General features: G+C 40.8%; 2 protein-coding genes and 1 long non-coding RNA gene across 3 annotated transcripts in view; 1 reads left to right on the top strand and 2 right to left on the bottom strand.

The window, feature by feature from the left end:
* Window positions 1-18358, top strand: LOC141809223 (uncharacterized). The gene is made up of 3 exons (XR_012599993.1): window positions 1-182; window positions 8118-8250; window positions 18284-18358. It is a non-coding gene; the product is annotated as an uncharacterized LOC141809223 (long non-coding RNA).
* dhx58 (DEXH (Asp-Glu-X-His) box polypeptide 58) lies at window positions 11969-16291 on the bottom strand. Its single transcript, XM_074696123.1, has 13 exons — window positions 16175-16291; window positions 15969-16054; window positions 15649-15865; window positions 15363-15567; window positions 15102-15292; window positions 14912-15025; window positions 14704-14836; window positions 14425-14610; window positions 14095-14345; window positions 13693-14004; window positions 13028-13218; window positions 12856-12952; window positions 11969-12759 (listed from the first exon to the last, which is right to left on the bottom strand). The coding sequence occupies exons 3-13, from the start codon at window positions 15850-15852 to the stop codon at window positions 12574-12576; spliced, it is 2070 nt and encodes a 689-aa protein (XP_074552224.1). The 5' UTR covers window positions 15853-15865; window positions 15969-16054; window positions 16175-16291; the 3' UTR covers window positions 11969-12573.
* kat2a (K(lysine) acetyltransferase 2A) overlaps window positions 18014-21103 on the bottom strand; it is an 11042-nt gene continuing 7952 nt past the window's right edge. The window contains exons 17-18 of the mRNA XM_074696122.1: window positions 19691-19775; window positions 18014-19606 (exon numbers count right to left, since the gene is read on the bottom strand). Coding sequence (XP_074552223.1) covers window positions 19413-19606; window positions 19691-19775 — 279 coding nt within the window. The 3' untranslated portion in view covers window positions 18014-19412. The remainder of the gene's footprint in view (window positions 19607-19690; window positions 19776-21103) is intronic.

A 21103-nucleotide genomic window follows, 5' to 3' on the forward strand; every position in this document is an offset into this window, starting at 1 on the left:
CCATCGCCTCGTACAACACTGGCGCGGTTTTTGTCTTCTATGCTAGCGCTACATTAGCAACAACTCCTCCACAGTCGCCATGTTTGTTTTGGAGTTTGTTGTCGTAAACGGTTGACTCCGGGCTGTCCCCCCCTGGCGGATGTGTTGGTTAGCAGCGATGCCAACGTAAAGGACACACACAGGTATGTGAGCAGTGATATGGTTAATTACACGTTTTAGTAAGAAGAGGGAGGATGATTCAGCCTGAATCGGGACTCTAACGACAGATGGAAATTTAATTAACAAATAAAACTTACTTCTTTACAGTTAACACAAAAATTATTTTGACTTTTAAGTCTCAGGGTGGAACTATAGAGGGATTATTTGTTTAGCAACAACGGGGGATGCGCGCGCAAGTTGGGTGCAGAAGCACTCCGGAGTATAACGGTTTCCAATCGATGTGGAGGAGTTAACCACCAAAAAACACATTTTTTAACTCAATGTCATCACGGACGGCAAAATGCTCCCAGGTTTGTGAAATAGCAGTAAGTGGACAGAGGAGATCACCAAGTGGACAGATATTAGGTGGACGGACGTTTTTAGCAGAGAAACCTAGCGTGTACCCAGAGAGGAAACACAACTCTCACTTGATGCTCATGACTGCATTATCCGTGGACACTTAACATACTGTGACAAACCAGGATGTAAACATTGTTTCATAATTTTCCCTAATTTTACTTTGGTCATAAAATCTGTTTCTGGAAATGATCATTTATAGGTTCGCTCATTATTTACTGTCCATATTGAGTCCATGTTTGGTCAGAACCTCAGCTACAAACAAAATTTTTCATTAAATAAGCAAAGTCAAATCTGTATTTTGAGTATCAGCAGTTATTATTGCTTGTTTGCAGTCAAACCTGGTTAACTGAGGTTGGATAAAGAATACACATTTAATTACACACACGCAGACGTCGCTGGTGTATCAGTGTAAAGTGTGACCCTGTTAACTGGTGACTCTCTACCGTTAATCACGGCTGCCGTTGGCTGAAAGTCACCAGTTAGCATGGTTGCTAGTAACTTCGAAACACGGGCTGCTCTGTAACGGTCGAAACTTGACAGAAGTTGCCTCTATTGTGTGGTATTGTTTTTGACAGCTGTCCACAGAAAAATCATACCTTCAGATGCTTCTAACAGGTTGAATTTAGTGTTCAGAAAGCGCTAACTGGTCTGAAATTATGATGCTAAACGCCGCTTCTGCGGTTGAGATGCGTGCGCATCTTTATGATGACATAGACTGATAATCCCTCTATAGACTGTAATAAAAATGGATGTCATCTTGCTCGGTTCAAAGTGAGGTCCCCACAAAAACTGCTCCCCCTGGTGGCTGGCTGCAGTAAAAGTAAAAAAATCCATCTACCCAGCCATTAAGAATGGGCTGTGGTCAAACTTTAAAAAATTAATACACCTGGTAGAAATGTTTCTCACATCTGATTGTTGTGGTGATTTGAAGATATTATTGGTTTTCCTTGTATTCAAGTCCTCTTTTTGTAAAAGTTTTGTTTTCATTAGTTATAAGAGGTAAAAAAAAGAGGTTTTATGTCATGTTTAACGATGATTGACAGCTGCGGTTCTTGTGTATTTTTGGGGGGGATTGTAAAATAAGTCTGGAGCCAAAAAGAGATTAGACTCTTAAAAGAAAATAATTATTATTATTTTTGTCACCTGGCTGCACTCAGATTCTCTCTGAGTCCTTCATAGCCTCTACTGCAGACTCTGGCTGCCAATGATGCCTGCAATGGGTGTATCTTGGCTTCAAAACCACACACTATCTACTCTATATACAGTGCACGAAATCATATAGGGTAGCGTTATCTGCGGCTTCACACTTACCGGAAACTACGATGACATTTCACAACTGTTCACAGGTGTTCTCCTTCTTTCATTGATTACATCCAACAACTATTGTTTGATCAGTTCCTGCCCTTTCCTCTACATAGCCAATATGGCGACCATTGAGTGTCCAGTATTCCACACTAAATTTTTTAAACTTTTAGAGTGCGTCAGCTGAAAAATCAAAGTGCACTGTGTTTTTTCCATAATGTCAGTAGCCACGTATACATAGACCCAAATATTCTGCTTGCATTCGGTTTATTTGCTCAAACGGAAAGAATTTAACCTTTGTATACACCTCATTCCGAAAGAAAAGTGACAATCTGAATGGACGTTTAATCGGTTTCACAGGGGTGGAATATTCCTTTCCCCAAACCGATTGAGGTATCATGTATCCACTCAAACGGAAAGTTGTCAGGGTGTGTTCTTTCAGCACATGCTCAGATATGACGTAAGACGCAACTAGAGACGCTCCTCAACTTGAAAAATGGCGGCGAGCCGTCAGCACTGGACTGCTGTGGAAAGTTTGTTTTTGATCCAAACTTTGAAAGAAATGAACATAATTTCAAGACTGGACGGACGACACACTCACAATACGGAGTGTTGCAACACCGTGATAAACAAACTGTCGTCCTCCATCTTTGATAAATCTCGTGTTGTTTACGTTTTTCTGCGCATGCCCCATTGACTATTCTGTTTGATTATAGCGGCGCATGTAGACCAGAGATTGGAATATTCCTTTCCATGTTCACTATTGTTTTCGGAAAAGTCATTCGGACAGATTACATTCGGAAAGACGGAAAACTCCTCATGTAACCGTGGCTAGTGTGATGCTCGTATTCTCTCAAAATAGGAAGCGAGAGCGCAGAAGTACATGATTTGGGACACAGCATCAACACACTAATTAAGACACAGGTGTGACAAGGAGGCCTAGGTGAGACTAATTAAGGCGGAGCAACAAACCAAGACAGGAAGTCAAACCCAATGGAGCAAGAGCTACAAAATAAAATAGGAACAATAACAGAAAAAATAACGAAGCAAAGACAAAAGGATAGCCATAAACAGACAGGGAGAGACTTTCAAAATAATAATAATAGTAAGAAATTAAGATATTAAATTAAAACACAAAAAACTTGATGCACAACCAAGAGAGACAGGAAGTAAAGCAAGTTTTCTTTCTTTTCTCCTCAAACTTTTGCACAACCTTCGAATCATTTCCTCTGTTTTGGTCGTTCTTTATTTCTCTGGTCTGGTTCCAATCAGTTTGGACCCGTGAAACAACCTCTGGCCCTGCATCTCCTCCTCCATCTCCCTCTTTATATCTTTAATCGTTCTGTTTCCAGCTGAAGGTCACTCCTGCCTGTGGGGCTGTGAAAATGTCAGAAAGGCCCACTCCATTTTCAGGTACGTAAATAGCCATTTCCCGCCAGAGCAAACCCACTTTCCTGAGTCTGACCCTCCACGATGCGTCCACGCTGCGTCCCACCTGTCTCTCCACTACCTGAGCTCACAGACGGCCTTCAGTCACTGCGTTTCTCTTCTGTTCATGGGAAAAACCAGCAGCCATTGTCCTCACGAGCAGAGCAGCTCCAGCTCCTTCTCCTGTAGGGATTATCCTGCTCACTATAAATACCCGTATACTGTATGTTGGGATTAAAAGCTTATTTTCAGCTGAAGTAGTATTACCTATCAGTTGAAGGACATGCTAATGAAACATAAAATGGCATGAGAGCACTGTACTGCTTTATTTAAAGCCTCTGTTGAAAGAGTAAACTTTATTATTCATCACATCCTGAAATATTCAAACATATTGACAAAAATATGCAAAAGCCATGTTGAAATCAAACGCTAATTCCTCCTTTCAGAGCTCTAAAAGAATAGAAATGGACTTATTAACCTGGAGGAAAACACTCTGTGCTTTGTACCTGAAAAGCTCGCTCCCACTGTCATAATAATTCATCAGCCCAAAAGGAAATCTGGGAAAGTTTGTGTTCATTGAAAGACTCAGAGAAGCACTCAGAGAAAGGGAAAGAGGCTTTTTCTCCTTTTATTAAGTCGCTGAAGCTTCAAACCAAATTTTGCCTCCATTAAAGCCTGACTCTTTTAACACGCAAGGTGCAAATGCTCTTTTCCTAGCGTGAGTGTTTTCTCCAAAGGTTTACCGTCTTCTCTGACTGCGGGCTCAGCTTTGCATGGTGCAAAGCAGAAGCTGCAGGTTTATTAAACGCTGTGGGTCTAAAACGAACCGTAGCTCATTTGATCTGTCGTATTTTTCGCTCTGAATCAACCGTTCCCAGTCCTGTCCCCTGTTTGTTCCCACACTTTGAAATCAGGCTCCTGCAGGTCATGCAAGGCTAGTTCATTTCCGTGTGCCACGTCCCAGAAAAACCTTGATGTGCTGCACGCCGCGACCCGTCCTCCATCTCTCCTTTCCTTCTGTGTAATGCTCCCACGATCTTCCCTTTCAATTTCCTGCAGCTCCGCAAGACAATAGAGAGCGACATCAAAGGCCTGCGCGAGGGGTAAGATAGCTCACATCAGCAGGAAAAAAGGAAAATGATTTTATACACACTCCAGGTTTAACAGTATTTGGACAGCTCATCATCTCTCTGTGCACTCTGACGGAGGATGCCTTTTTAGAAAGTCAAAGAGAAGCTGTTCAGACATCAGGAGAGTGTGAGGAATACAGGAGCAGGATGGCAGCAGGAAGACCGCTTCACCAAGACTGGAAACATACATTTCATTCTCTTTATGTGTCTCTCATTTCAGCCCAGAGAGAAACTTAGACCACTGCAGACATCTGTGTGTAGAAAAGAAACTTACGATGTAAAGAAACACTTCCTTAAGGCAGCAGATCCAGATTTCCAAACAAAGATGTCTTGAGTTTCTGCATCTACACAGATGAGGCAGTAAATATTAATCCATGATAAAAGAGAGCAACAAGCAGCACAGTGAGCCCTCAGACAGCGCTCGAAGCCAGCTGAGAGAAAACTCCTTCAGCTGTTTTTAAATCACCATCAGAGGTTTGTGTGAGGAGTTTGGTGATAGTCAAAGAGAAAAACTAGAAAGTGATATCAAGACCTAAATGGACTGTGAGGAGTTTCTCAACGATCTTGAAAAGTTTCCCTTCCAGATGTAGATCAGATCCTAATCAATTCTTTAAAATGAGATTATCAACACAAAGACAAGTTATTTCTAAATGCTATTTCTGAGCTTCCTGATTGGGTCAGATAGGACCGGACTGATTTACAGCGCGTCTGAGTCTCTATGACAACACAACGCCGCCTGGTAAAGTTAAGTAATAAAAACAGAGATCTGAGGTTTTTTTTCTCTGCTGAAAACAATTTCTGTGATTAACTTTGTTGCAACGGTGGACACAAGAAACTCACATCGACACAGGAGCTGGAAAAAAGAGAAAGACCAGAACATCAGAAGAAAGCTTGACAAAAAACAAGCAAAAGGCTTAAAAACAAATGCAAAAGTCTAAAACATAAGCTACAGGCTAAAACTTAAGCCAAAGGCTAAAACACGAGCTAAAGACTAAAATACAAGCTAAAGGCTAAAACAAGTGCAAAAGTTTAAACATGAGCTATAGGCTTAAACATGAGCTAAAAAACTAAAACACATGGTAATGGCTGAGACACAAGCTACAGCTAGAACACAAGAAAAGGGCTAAAACACAGGCAATAAGCTAAACACGAGCCATAAACTAAAACACAAGCTTAAGACTAAAAAATGAGCTAAAAACTGAAATATGTGCCACAAAATAAAACACTAGCCAAAGACAAAAATGCAAGCCAGGGCTCAAACATTAGCTAAAGGCTAAAACACAAGCTAAAGGCTAGAACATGAGCTAAAGCTAGAGCACAGGATATAGGCTAAAATACAGGCCATAGGCTAAGCATGAGCTAAAATCTAAACATAAGCTAAAGACTTAAACACAAGCTTAAGGCTAAAAAATGAGCTACAAAACAAAACACGTGCTAAAGAATAAAACATTAGCTAAAGACAAAAATGCAGGCTAAAGGCAAAAACTTTGGGCTGAAGGCTAAAACACAAGCTAAAAACTGTAACACAAGCCAAAGGCTAAAAGATGAGCTAAATACTAAAATACGTGCTAAAAAATAAAAAGCTAGCCAAAGACAAAAATGCAAGCCAAGGTTCAAACATGAGCTAAAGGCTAAAACATGAGCTAAAGGCTAAAACATGAGCTAAAGACTAAAACACAAGCTAAAGGCAAGAACATGAGCTAAAGCTATAACGCAAGATATAGGCTAATACAGAGGCTATAGGCTAAGCACGAGCTAAAATCTAAACACAAGCTAAAGACTAAAACACAAGCTAAGGGCTAAAAAATGAGCTAAAAAATAAAAAACATGCCAAAGAATAAAACATTAGCTAAAGACAAAAATGCAAACTAAAGGCCAAAACTTTAAAAACACACGCTGAAACATGAGCTTAAGACTAAAACAGAAGGTAATGGCTAAAACACGAGCTTAAGCTAGAACACGAGATATGGGCTAAATCACAGGCTTTAAGGTCAACACGAGCTCAAAACTAAAACAGGAGCTTAAGACTAAAATGCAAGCTGTTTAGGTCTCTGATGAAGGATGCCTTTTTTAGAAAGTCAAAGAGAAACGTTCAGAGAGCAGACGAGTGTGAGGAGTACAGGAGCAGGATGACACCAGGAAGGCCACGTCACCATGACTGGAAACATACATTTCTTTCTCTTTATGTGTTGACGACGTGTTGATTTCATCTGCAGCTTAAACACAGTGAGTCTGGCTGAGCGTACACAGGCCTGGCACAAACAGAGCAGAGATAAGAGGGAAATGATGCACACAAAACATAATTGAAAGGTTTAGTTATAAAATTACTTCTGAATCCATTGGTGCTAATGCACCTTGGTTTACTCTGTGTTGTTTCCCTCTTCACAATGACTTCAGTGAGGCAGCGCTGCCGCTCGGCACTCCTCTCCCGCTGTGACTGAAAATGACTTTCAACAGCTTGATCGAATTAATTGGCCTGACTGTTGGACAGAGGGGGATAGATAGACCATTAGCTATTGAAAGGGAAAAGATTGACAAGCACGTTGTTTCTCAGGAATAATTGAGAGGGAGGACTGCGGCTGCAGGGAGACTGAAGGGTGCACAAAGAAAAGCAGACCGTGGTGGAGGACAAAAGAATAGATTTTGCAGAAATGAGCCCGCTTTGTTTCCTGTCCTTGGCAGGAGTCAGATGTTTTGCCGCACTCCGTCTTGTGAAGCATGACTCGCTCCTCTACTTAGGCACAAAAACCTATCATTTGAACATTTGTGGAGAGAAAAGCAGTTCTCCCAAAGACAGGAATAGACATTCAGAGGGATGCAGAGACAGTGGGGTGGGGTGGCGACATGAAAGCCGTCAGCATGGGAACCAGGGTTTCCTGGTAAAGAGCTGTATATTCAGCACAAACCTGGAGATGAAAGCCACATTTATTCCAGCTATCTTCTCCCGAGCTGGAGTCCTGTGGATGCTGCGCTACTGTAAAGTCGTCAGGGTTGCTTGGAGGGCAGGGAGGTGGCAGAGGTATGGAGCTCTTTCTAATTGGATCTGTCAAAACACGCCCACGGTTAATGTAGTGCCTCTATTAGGCAAAGCTGCAGCCCGTGACCTGCAGCTCTCACACTTTGATCAATGGCTCTGTTTGTTATTTGCAGCTGCTGCTGTTTTGAGCGTGGTGATGATGATGCTGATCACACTGACGGTTGAAGTAACCCCTTATCTGCCCTCATTAATGTGTAATCTGACGGGATGAAGACAGATTATCTTCTGCAGACGCTGTGCTGATGCTTCGACTAAACATTAGACTAAGAAGGATATTTCAACGTTTAGTTGACTTAGCTTGTAAAACAAAGTTCTGTTTTCTTCTTCTACACTTTGATTGATTTCCACAACTGATCCTCGTTTCCACTCGCAGTAATTGTGAAACCTCCAGACCCAAACAATAAAGTGCAAAGAAAACCAGTCGAAGTTTTCCTCTATCCTCTGCCGTGGAGAGAGGACAGAGATCAATACCTCCCAGAGCCAGAGCCTCATAAGTCTGCAGAAATCTCTTTATGCTGTATGAGCCCTCTACTTATCTCTGGCTCCGACTGGTACACAGAAACACGGCGTTTTTCTCAGTCTGACTCTGCTGCTCGGGGATTGTTCGAGTGTTTATCAACCAGCCCCGTGAGACAGTTGTTGTCTCTTTCTGTTTCCGTCAGATTTCTGGGAGTCCGTCCCGTGTCCCGGCCGGCCCCGGCAAGGTTACAGATGATGAATGACTTCACTCTCATTCTGCAGTATTCCTCCTGCGGGACATATGCTGCTGTTCCACCCACTCTTTTACAAATTGAGGTACTCATAGCTCTCCTCTCTCCTTTTTTCCCTGTTTTTATCTCTTTCCTGTGAATCCTTTTTCTGTTTCACCATCTCTTTTAAAGCCAAATTAAACTTTTTTTCTTTCCTGAACAAGTTTTTTTAATTTACAAACTCTCGGATAAGTTTTAAAGGTAAAACAAAGTACAGACACAGCACAAGTTTAAGACCCAAACATAAAATCTTGTAACTTTTTACAACCATATAAAAGACAACAATAATATCTAGGTTATTTTTTCATACTTTAATCAATTTTTATTGGTTTTCTATTAAACTGAAATATCTTTTACCTTTGAATCTAAGATTTTGTGATGGTTTGATGCACAAAAGGAAAAATTATCGGCTGTTATTTTTATAGCAATTCTTCCAAGATTAAAAAATACAGTTATGGGGATTGTGAGAATTGTGTTGCTCAATAAGGAATAAGATCAGACCTTTACTTTCTCAACCTTTACTTTCATATGAGCCATTTTGCTTCAGCTCATCTGGATTTAAGTCATTCAGGAGCCACTCTAACTTCACAATAAAGACTATAAATAGTATTCAATTCTATGCATAGTTAAAATCTAGCATAAAATTATCCAAACCACAAGTTTTTTGAATAAATAAGACTGCACGTGGTGTCATGTTTTTTTTTTTTTTTTTTTTTTTTTTTAAATTTGCCAAGATTAAAAAACATGTAAAAATTGAATTAAAATTAATATCACATTTATTGTATTTGTAAAAAAAAAAAAAAATTGAAAAAAAATTAAATTAAAAAAAAAATTGCAATTATTCCAGCAAATTTTATTTTTTGGCAATAAACAAAAATTTAAAGTAAATTCAATTTCAAAAATTGGCAAAAAAAATTCAAACAGTTTTGACATTTGATATTGTGCTAAAGTTTTAACATTTAAAAATTTGCAAAAATTTTGGATATATCAAAAAAATAAATAAATAAATAAACTTCAAAAATCTGCAGATTTTTTTTCATTTTTTTAAACAGTATGAATTTTAAAATTTGGCATTGCAAAAATCTAAAAAAAAAAAATAGTGTAATTTTCAAGTTTTTTAAATTTTTAAAATTTGCAAAAGTTTTAGACGCTTTTGAAATATGAAAAATATTCAACATTTAACAAATTTGTATTTATTTTTTTTTATTTATTTTTATTTGGAAAAAAATAAATATCAAAATGTTCCAAAAGTTAAAAAAAAAATTTAACAAACATTTTAAAATAGCAAAAATTTCAAATAGTCTTGACATTTCATAAATTTGCAAATCTTTACAAATTTTTGAAGAGTTCTTGATATCTGATAAAGACATTGATAATATGGGAGCACTTTTAATCTTTTGTTGTTTGCTTATGGCCACTTACATTTCAAGTATGTGTATTAATGCAGCATGTTAGCTGTTATATGAATCCATTCACAAAGAATGATTAAAATCTGTATTTTCTTCCTTTTTTTTTCAAAGCTATAAGGAGCTTTAGCAAAGGAGTCAAAAAGCTGCATGAGGCTCCAGAGCGGCAGGTTGCAGACCCTGGCTCTACATGACTAAATACTAAAAGACTAATTTCTCCTGATCTTGAAACAGCAGGATTAAAAACACAACCTGCCCTCCCTCAGTGCCCATTAATGGACTAATCTATTATTTGCCATACGGTCTCACCTCAGCAGCCTCAGTCAAAGTGAAAAGCTTTATTCAGTCCCTGAATCCACCCAGTTAATCTTCACACCCGCCACATACACATGCAAACACAGCCACCCTTTATCGTCCCCCAGTGATCAGTGCAGGGGAGAGTGAAGACAAAACTGTGGCCTGTCACACAGATCCACAATAATCCTGAGCAGCCTGAAGAGCCTGAACACAGATTAATAACAGGGATTAAGGCATCACAAACTGCAGTCAATGACAGAGACAGACATGGAGGGAGGACAGAAATGTCAGACAGGCGTCTCTTTTATCAGCTCTGTAATAAACTATTACAAAGGTCGACTCACTCTTGACTCACTGACACCAAAGTCAGCTGTCAAAGGAGAAGATGCACCAATCTACATTCATAATAAGTCTTATTGCAGACATTTGTGTTGAAAAGAAACTTACAATGGAGGGAAATGAATCCAAAACACTCACAGCAAATCACCAAAAACTTTCCAAACAAAGATGTCCTGAGTTTCTACATGTACACAGGTGAGATAGTAAATATTAACCCATGATAAAAGAGAGCAGCAAGCAGCAAAGTGAGCCCTCAGACAGGGGTCAGCGCAAGCTGAGAGAAACTCCTTCAGCTGTTTAAAAACGAGATCTCTCATCCGAAGTTTGAGTGACGGGCTGATAATAATCAATAAAATGAAGAGCCAGGTTACGTTGGCTCTGCTTGGTGAGGTTGGAGTTGGTAGATGAGCTCTGGTAGGACAGAACCAGGATTCACAAATGTTACACGTTACAGATACGTCTCATAACCGGCTACTAAACTACGGTACAAACTGACAATGTTTGCTTGTTGTCACGTTTCAAAACTCTGAAACTGTTGATAAATACCTTACCTCGTGGCGTTGTATCCCCTAAAAAGAACAAAGAAAGAGTAGGTAAAAAGAAGATCTGATCTCAATTTATTTTTCAAAACAAACACCTCGTTAAGAGTCACGTCTTCACAACAGTGTGCCATTGCAATCCAATTCAAACAGTTCTCACAGTCTCTTTAATGTTTTTCTTTCAGTCTACCAGCAACAGACTGATATAAAATAAACTAAAATATTTTTTAAACTCTCAGATTACACTAACAGAGGATTTTCATACATTTAACAAGAATAAAATATTGCACATTAATTAAAAAAAGAAAAAAAAAAACAGAAAAAAATTTCACCTTTATCACCCTCCTTGTCAACATTAATCTCACTGACAATTTATCTCTAAATATTGTTTTTTTTTTTTTTCACACACAGACACACATCACACCTTGTTCTCCTTTGTGGGACTGTGTGCAGCTTTAATTCCAGAAGAGAGCTAATTGCAATTAAGATGCACAGGCTGTTGAGCTGCTAAGTAAAAGGAAGTAATCAGAGTTGATTATGGAGCCTGAGCCTGATCACAGTGAATCACACACTGTACAGCTCCACTCTGCCCGCCTGAACAGAGCCTGTTTTTACTCTGATTACGTCCTTTGCTGCTGCACCACCAGCTCCAGCTCCGGCTCCGGCTCCGGCTCGGTGCCAGATTCAGAGGGATTACGGCACGTGACGCTGTGAGAGCGACCTCGTGTCGTGCCCAGATAATCACACAAAGATGAGCCGTGATTCAAAAGTGAGTATCCTCCTTAAAGCTGCCAGGCTGGAAATGAGAGTCTCCTGTGCCAGTTTGTCTAGATTCATGATCTGGGTTTGTTTTGGAAGGCGCTCATTATAACCGCGTTCTCACTTAGATTAATGTAAATAAGCAGCTGCTGAACAGCACACCTATCATTAGCTTCCTAAATCTGTCTAATGGGGATTGATGAAGTCACAATGTTAAAAACAACAGAAGTCATTATGCAACAAAATGCAACTACAAGTGATGATTTGCAAGTCAAAAGCATCAGTATCTGTGTGCATCATTTGCATGGTGTTTGATGATCCAAACTCAAAGTCAGAGCCCAGTATCAACCCAGAACATTTCTCAACCTGGAGTGCACATTTAACTAAAAAAAGAGAAGATGACGCAGATGTTTTTTGTGTCACTTTTCAGGGTTATATTTCTAGAAAGTACCATTTTCTTCACACAAAACAGAAAAGAAACAGTTACACACAAAGACCTTTCTGTTGACCGAGTGTTTGAGAGGCTGTAACCAAGAGTCATGAAGAGGTGATGCAGTTTGAGGACAGAGGTTTGTTCAACATCCAAGTTTTGTGAGTGTGAAAACTCGTTCAGCTGTTGTTTGATTGATTTGCTAGCCAACACTGACACCTAGTGGTTGATTAAGGCATGATGCATTCAGGGAGCTGTGTGGCAATCAAGGCAAAAGTTCCCACTCGTTGGGTTTTGGTTTATGTCCAATAAATCTGATTAGGTGTTATAAAAGACATGCACAATTAAAAATTAAAAAGCAGTGATCAGTTTTTTAAAAATGTAAAAGAAACAGTTTTAATCTTATCTTTTATAAAAGAAAGATAAAAGCTGGGACCCTGAGTGTAAACAAAGCTGACATGCTAGTTTCAAGCATCACAGAACGCCAGCACGAGAGCGAGGAAGTGTCCTCAATAAAAAACAAAGGAGTCCTTAAAAAAGTATAAAAATACATCTGAAGCAGAGACTTCTAAATCCAGCAGCATTCTCAGGTTGATGTCTCAATCAAAGATATCGGGGCAGTTAGCGAGGCAGTATTCTTCATAGTTGAACTTCTCCACAGTGAAAGTGACGTCCTTCCACTTTTTCTTGGTGACCCGGCCATCAGGGGTGTCCAGGGCGAAGTGTTTGATGGAGATGTTGGGCAGGTGGACGGTCTTCTTGTACAGTATCTCAAATCCCCAATCCTGTCAATTGAAAGATGAAACCACAAGAAGCATAAGAATCAGAAAAACCTCTTCTGTCTGGATTCAAAGAGGTATTTTTAAGGTAGAACATCTCACCTGGTTGCAGTTCCCGTTGTTGCAGTGGATTTTGCACCCAGGTTCCCAGTCTTCAAAGGACTTTATGGGAACCTGCCCGCCAAGTTTGTAGTGTTTTCTGAAGCAAAGGTTTAATCATCAGCAGAGATATTTCATTCAAACTTTTGTTGACTTTTGTAACAAAACAACTCACTTAAAGTCAGGGTTGACGTTGACATGGTGTGCAGCTTCAACCAGTCTGATGTCACTTCCTAAAGCAACAGGCTCGAAACATTTACGACACAGGAGTCGGACGCTGGCAGCTGTGTGCAAGCTCCGCTTTTCCATCTGTTGGATCTCCTGAGCTTTTCTGGAATCAATCGCCTTCTTCTGCAGCTCTTTTATCTGGAAACAAGGAGGAATTCAAGCCATCTGTTTAATAACAGTGTGACACAGTTTTCCCTGCAAATAAATACAATGAAAAAGAAGAAGTGACACAGTAAAAAAAGAGCAATGATGGGAGACATCCAGCATTTCGTCCTCTCTGTGATTGGCATGTAGCTCTTTGATACAAAGAACAATCAAGCTTTGTTTCAGAGAAGTCTGTGTGCCGCCAGGAGAAATACAGCCGCTATCACACAGGAAGTGACGATTCTTTCGACCAATCAACGGTCTGCAGTGTTGTAGCGCCACCTTCCTAGATCGGATTGGTTTAGTCTGGCACCCATACGAAAGGGTCCCAAAAAGTGGGACGGCTTGTGTCGGTTATTTGGGGATCTGTCCCGGGATCACTTGGTGGAAGCGGGGCCTAACAATGATGGCAGAAACTCATGATGTTGAGACAAAAAGACAAAGAACAAAAGAGTACCACGCTCTCACCTTGGTGCGAAACTCTTCGGGGCTCATCTCTTGCACTCTTGCCACTGCTTGTCCGGTCAGCTCTTCCAGATATTCGTTAGTCTTCTCTCTGCGTTCCTCGCGTCCCCCTTCCTCTGTGACCACTGAGTACTGGCTGTTTTGCGCTCTGGCTCGTCCGCTGGCCTGCTGCTGGGCGATCTCATTCGTGAGCAGCCCGTAGCGGATCACCAGGTTGCAGTCGGGGATGTCGAGGCCCTCTTCAGCCACACTGGTGGAGATCAGGAGGTTGAGTTTACCCTGACGGAAGCTGCGGATCGTGTCTTCCTGCATGTTCTGCAAGTAAACGCACAAAGTTGTGAAGACAACACATCGGAAAACTAGTCTATGAGCTGGAACTACTTGTGTTAGGATGATGTAACACACCAGTGTCATGTGACTGACGCTGTTTCCAGCCCCGGTGAGGATGTCCGCCTTGATGCCGGCTTTCAGCAAGGCTGTATTGTCGCTGATCCAGTCCTTGAGGTAGAGCGTGCTCAGTCGGGTTTTACTGAAGATGATCCCTCTTGATTTCTGATCGGGACCGAAGTTTTTCAGCAGGATGCTCTCCAGTTCGGACATCTTTGGGTTCTCGTAGAGGGGATTGTTTGCCAGTGTCCTCAGCTCCACCTGGTTCTCTGTGAAGCGACGGCAACGTTTTTGCATGAACTTTGCATTAACAAGCAAGACAAACAAGCTTTACTGTTTGACTTCTACCTTGGAAAAGTCCCACAAGGAAATCTTCTGTCCCATCAACGATTGAATCAATGTGGGAGATGTTGAACTCCTCCAGGTAGCTGAAGGCGTCGATCATTCGCAGGGTGTCGTGGATGAGTAGGGCGTCGTTGTACTTTCGGAGGTAGACCGCACATCGTGCCAGGCGCCTGTTGCCGTCTCTTACACCTAGAAACAAATTGTGTGACAGCATCAACACCAGCTCTTCTTACAACCTTAAACGAAGATGTTAAAGTAAGAGGAACGCAGACGTATCATCACCTCGCTTCTCCAACAACACCACATCCATCTCGTACTCCTGTGTGCCACACTGTCTCAGGGTGACGTCTGGAGGGATGTCCATGAACTCGTGAATATGGTACATCATCCTCTTCAGGTGATCCCCAAACGGATCCTACCAGAGGCAGACGTTAAGAATTGATTGAAAGAATTATTGAACCATGCCAGCTTGTCTTTAGACGTGCCTTACCTTAGGCCTCTTCTTCACGACGTTATATTCTTTCTTAGGTCGAGGCACTTTCTCCTTCAGCTCAGGGACGTAGTTTTTAGTCGAGACGATGGCTGAGTCCAGGTTTGCACAAATCTGAGGGAGAAATGATGACGGTTAAGACAGAGACTTGAGGAATACCTGATAGGACAGCAGGTGAATGAACCCTGACCTGCAGAACATGATCGACTGCCCCCAACAGGAACTTTTCCCCTCCTGCCCCTGGTGACGCAGTAAGGCCGAGGATCTGTGGCAGTCGCTTCTCTCCGTCCAGCTTCTTCTCCACGTACGACGCCATTATCTTGTTGTAGACGTGCTCCTTGTTGGTGTGGTGACACTCGTCAATTACCAGAAGAGTGATGTCTGTAAAGAACCGTGAAGGATTGGCGTTTGCTTTTCTAACTCCCTCAAATGAACAAAGACTTCCACTCACCTGAGAGCTCGACGTGTTTGGTTTCTTCCGTGCTTGTCAGAGCGTTGTCTAAAATCTGAGCCGTGCAAATGACCACATCAGATCTTTCGAACACTTTCCCAAAGAAGTCCTTCTCCTCTTTCTCTCCACTGACCGCCACCAGGGTGTGGTCGCTGCCCAGACGAGGCTTGAACTCTTTCTCATAATGCTGGTCGGCCAGGTGAACCTAGAGGGGAAACATCACAGACGTGTTTTATTTTATAACTATGCAATGATTTCTGCAGGAGTGTTTGTGTGCTGTGTTTACCGTGGGTACGAGGACCACAACTTTAGCCCCAGGTGTGGTCTCCAGGTGTCTTTTGGCCACAAACGCAGCAGCACGAGTCTTTCCTCCGCCAGTCGGCAGCCAGATGATTATATTCTCTCCCTGGAGAGCTCTTTCAACAACTTCCTCCTGGTACGGGTACAGGTCAAAGTCTGCCATGGTGTGTTTTCCTCCAGCAGGACTCATGAGCACTCAGAATCTGAAGAGAAGTCACAAAAACAAGATCAGACTGAGATGTCCATGCTTCATCTACGTTTTCAGATGCCGTAAAGGAAGTCAGCTTTATTTTTTCATTTGCTCACCGCTCAGCTGTGTTTTCCCCAGCCTCTTCTCGCCCTTTGTCCCCACACATCGCAGGTGGACGGGTTTTAAACCCTGCAGGGATCAGCTGTGATGCAGGAACACGGAAACGAAAGGAAAAGCCATGTGAACTCAGCGCGGTGGCCCAACCGAGGGAGGCTCTGGAGGAACTACAGTTATTGTTCATTATGCAACGACTCAGGCTTACAGTGGGAGGAGTGTTTCATGGGCTTTAAAGAGACAGGCCTCTGCTAAGTGTACACGGTGTTCCCTCAGCTGGCCCTCTCTGTTGATACAGGAGAATCGAAACATACGCCTGGGGATCCTCAGACATGAGGAGAAAGGAAACAGGAGTGTTTTTGGCAACAGAACAATACACACATTTTACTGATGAACCAGGAAACAGCCTGTGTTTTCAAAGAGGCACAAAGCCAAACATAGGTATTGATTCTTTATGAATTATCAACCATTTAGTGGTTTTTATAATCTGTAACAGTGAAACTTTGACTCAAATTAGAGTCTGTTTTAGGAAAGTAGACCTCAAACTTGAACTTGTTTGCTCATCTTGACACATTACAGTCCACCTTTAAACTAATTTACAGAACAGATATCCCACCCGCTCTTCTGAAATAAACAGTCCATCATGAACAAGGGTTTCTTTGACACTAAATAAAACCATGCATTTACATTTAGTTGAACTAAATCCTCATCCCATCTGTCAACAAAGCCTGCCACCGCTCTACTTCACCTCCTACAACATCAACAGCCCACCAACTTTCCATGCACCTGTGGCTAACCTCAAGTTTTACAGCCCTGGGAAGATAACTACATCTACAAAAAGACTAATCTGGAAGAAAATACTGATTTTAATTCTGTGTGGATGGATTCATTTAACTGTTAATATGCCAGCTTGATATACATGCTGGTTATGTGGCAATACAAAAGCAAACAAAACAAAAAAAGTGAGTTGAGAAAAAATTTAAATATGTCATCAAGTTTTCTTCTGAATTTTTGAAATGTTTTAAACTTTGAATATTCGTTAAAACACTTGCAATTTTTTATTTCATTTTGAAATTTATTAGAGAATTAAAATTTGAATGTTTTTGTACTTTTTGCAATTTTTGTAATTTTTTTTTATTTTAAAAATTTCATTTTTTTAAGTGTTGCAAATTTTGTAATTAAATTTTTTTATTTTAGCAATTTTTTTAAACTTCACAATTTTTAAAAGGTTGTGGAAATTTTTGAAATTCAAATTTTTTCTAAAGGTTTGAATATTTTTTTTAATAATTAAATAATTCAAACTAGAAAATTCTTGAAATTTTCTTTTTTTTTCTTTTTTTTCTTTTTGAAATTTTAAGGAAAAAAAATTAACTATCACTTAATGTCTGGAATTAAAAAATTTGGAAATGTTTCAATTACTTAAATGATTTAAAGTTTTGCAATTTCTTAAATTTCCATTTATTTAATTTTTTTTCTTTTGAAATTTAAAAAAAAAAAAACCTTTACTATATGTCTTAAATAACAAAAAAATATGTATTTTTTATTTTTTAATCACTTCGTTGATTTAAACTATTGCAATTTCTTGAAATTTCTGTTTAAGTTTTTTTTTCTTTTTGATTTTTTTTTTTAAAACAAACCTTCACCAAATGTCTTAGGTAACGAAAATTTTGGAAATTTTCGAAAAATTGAGGGTAATTTCTTAACTTCTGCAAATATATCAAAAATATCACACTAAGGCATCACTTCTTCAATTTTATTAATTTAAAAAACTTCTCATTTTATCTTCTAGAGTTTTACTTCGTTTGGAAATGTATCCACTGTGCAGATAAATTAGATTTAGTGGCTCTGGATTGACTATAACCCAGGAGAGAAAATGGCTCAGATGAAAGTAAAGGTTGCAGACCTCTGATCATGAAGTTAATCGTTTCCTCGTGTCCTTGTGGTGTCTCTTGTTTTCTTTGCCCTTTCTTGTTTCGTTTCTTGTTTTCTGCCTCTGTCCTTTCATTCCCTCTGTCTCCGGCTCAGTCATGAAAAGACGCCACAAGTGAATGTCGTCCTGCAGGTTTTTCTTATTTATTGTTTCGTTTTCTGTGAAGTGGAAAATCCCCCGAAAATCCTGATCTGGATCCAAACCACGTGACTCAAACTCATTTGTTTCCTTGTCACTCACACACAGCCTGCACATTGAAGAGTTGTTTATTATAAAAAATGTAATTCTCATGAATAGTTTTACAGTTACAGTAAATGGCATTAAACTACAGAGAGCCATCCTCATCAGGTGGAGACTTCACTCACACTGACCTTTTCTCTTTTTTAGAAAATCTGAAATGCAGCATCAGTAGACTGAGGGACAAGTATGCTATCAACAACCCTGAATAATGCAACACTGACATCACTTCATTAGTCAAAGCCAGTCATGATTCAAGTAGAAAAGAAACACACAGTCTCACACACACACAGTCACACACACACACACACTCACAGACGTACAGAAGTGAACGGGACATTCAACGAGCAGGCTCAACCAGCGTGGGACAGGACGTCCCTGTGAGGAAGCACTCCACTGGACACCGACAGCTGAACGGACATGTTATAATGTTTATAACAGTGTAAAAAAAACTGCAACAGAAACTTTTTTCATCAGTTTGTAAACGGCTTTCCATGTGTGTAAGTTAACGCCAGCCTGTGTGGTTTAAAGACGAGTCATCAGACAGGAACAATCCCGTAAACAAAAGAAACAGCACCACCTGCTGCTCGACTGTAACTTCTGTCAAAGTTTGAAATTAAACCTCGAAAACTGAAAGATTCAGACTTTCTGTATTTCTCTGAAAGCAGCGATTGGGGTGTTGTGACTTTTTTTTTTAACCAAATAAAAACTGATATTCAAAGATACTGAAGATACACTGGAATGAAAGAAAAAGCAACAAGAGCCTCATCTCACGACTCTTTCCTACCAACTACTCCTGGAGTCTTTAAATAACTTCCTGTCTCTACTGAACTCCAACCCTCGCTGACCGTTCCTCTCTGAACCCATGAAGATGTCTGGGATGTTCAAGTGTCTGTCAGTAACAGAAGGCAACGTGGCTTTAGGTCCCGAGGTCCAGTTTCTATGAAAGCATCTCACTACACACACACATCTGCTGGAGTGACGTGAAGTGATGTGAAGCAAACTGGAATGAATGAAAAGGGCGAATGTGACGAAACCAGGTCAACCGTGTTCTCTGTGGCGGTGGAGAGCGTGAGGATGTGACTTGGACCTTTACCTTTGGTACACTTAATGAAACGTGTTGATGCAGATTACTAACACACTGTGAGTACTGGAGGATAGAGGATGAGGACTATAAGGGGGGAGCGAATGTCATTTGACACCTTATGATGCTCAACTGGCTCTGATTACGTTCGATTTGTTCCAGTCCGTCTCAGAAATGATCGGCTCGGCTCAGAGTTCATTTCTCGATCAAGCCTCCGTCTTTTAGCTTGAAGTAGAAGAACTTCTCCAAGGTGTTGGCACACTTGCAGTACTCGCTGTCTGGAGGGTTGTACTCGCGGCAGTTGCTGATGATCCGCTGCAGGTCGGCAATGAAAAGCTTCTTGGTCACGTAGTATCTGTTCTTCAGTCTCTCCGTCATGGTCTTCAGGTCTGTGGAGGGAAACATAAATATGAAAAATCAGAAACCAGAGAGGAAGAGGAGACGCTGTGGGATGATCTCAGATGTTTGCTCACCGATGGGGAAGCGGATGATCTCGTAGTAATCTGGAGCCTCAGACTTTTTCACTGGTTCCATGAAGGGCCATGCGTCAGGATGAGTCTGGGGATCACAAAGTCCTGGTCAGTCAGTACGTTTCCAAGCAGCTTAAGAAACCAGACTCTGAGCTCAGTCAGCATCAGATCAGACTATTACCATCCATGTAAACAGCTTAGTTGGACTGACAACGGAGCGAGCACCGATCCATTAACACACCTGTATAATGTGACTGCTATCGGACTGCTGTTGAATTCAGCAAGACGGGTTTGGCGGGAGAAAATTTCACTCAAAAGAGGAAGTGAAGGACCATGAGAAATGGGGCAATATCCAGGTTTAGGAAAACAAAGCCTAAGGACCCGGTCACACTGGCAAACCGTACCGTGCTTAAGCATTATTCACACATCTGCTTTGGCACGCTTCAGAGACGTGAATTTCAGCACCGTTCACTTCATGCATGATCCATAACGTACGATGACCGCAACTGCTTTTCTCGACAAACATTTTAAACCATAGCGAGGTGTTAGAGAGCTGTCAGACTAAAACGACCTACACAAACAAAAAGTCTCTAAAGTTGTAGCAGTGCTTTCTGTGTCTCGTTGCGCTGACTCTGATGAGATCCTCTTCGTGTAAACAGACGCTTCACGATGACGTAGGCAAGCCACGCACATGTGAGATTAGGGATAGACTGATTATTGGCCAGGCCGATCATCAGGACCGATATTTGGCATTTTGAAGCATATCGGCATCCGCCTTTTTTTGATTCAATGGCCAATAAGAAACAAATTTAAAACTGCGTTGTTGCAGCTTTGATGCAGCCGCTCCGATGTCTGCAGTCACTCCTCAGTCCCCAGCACTGCCCCACCTACAGTATCATCTGATTGGTTACAAGCAGAGCCATGGCTTAGGAAACAGCCAATCAGCAATGCCGTTATTACAGTTATAACAGTTGCATTGAAGTTAAGTTTTCATTTCACTTTATAAAACCTGCTGTTGAGCCTGGGAGCTGTTAAATAAACTCATGCTTAAAGGTATTTGAATGAAGTTAAGTGTTGGAGTTTGTATTGTTCAAAATTTTGACACTAATATTTGCACTTTGACTGCAAATTAATATCCGCTTCAAATGTCGGTTATCGACCTGGAAAAATCTCGGTCTATCTCTACGTGAGATGCCTGCCAATGGTTCATATTAGAGTAGAGTGAGGGCTGGCCGTACTCTCCAGCGGAAGATGGTGCTAAAGGTGCTAAAAGTTGCTGTTCATTGAGAATTCACGAGTCTGGCTGCAGATAGACAAGAAACCATGTACACACCAAGCCAAACAAACAGACTTTTATAGCATCAAAAACATATTTACAGCCTGGTTAACAAAAAAAAATTAGGTCGCTGATTTATT

This window comes from Halichoeres trimaculatus, unplaced genomic scaffold (genome assembly GCF_033239565.1).
Source record: "Halichoeres trimaculatus isolate MK-OKI-2021-1 unplaced genomic scaffold, fHalTri1.1 fHalTri1_scaffold_20, whole genome shotgun sequence".
Taxonomy (NCBI): domain Eukaryota; kingdom Metazoa; phylum Chordata; class Actinopteri; order Labriformes; family Labridae; genus Halichoeres; species Halichoeres trimaculatus.

Excerpts from the sequence above, each read along its gene's own strand:
- dhx58 (XM_074696123.1), bottom strand. The coding sequence starts at position 15,852 with ATGAGTCCTGCTGGAGGAAAACACACCATGGCAGACTTTGACCTGTAC. Across the intron at positions 15,568-15,648 it reads TTGTGGTCCTCGTACCCACG|GTTCACCTGGCCGACCAGCA; the intron begins GTAAACACAGCA and ends TTTCCCCTCTAG. Across the intron at positions 14,611-14,703 it reads GGTGTTGTTGGAGAAGCGAG|GTGTAAGAGACGGCAACAGG; the intron begins GTGATGATACGT and ends ATTTGTTTCTAG.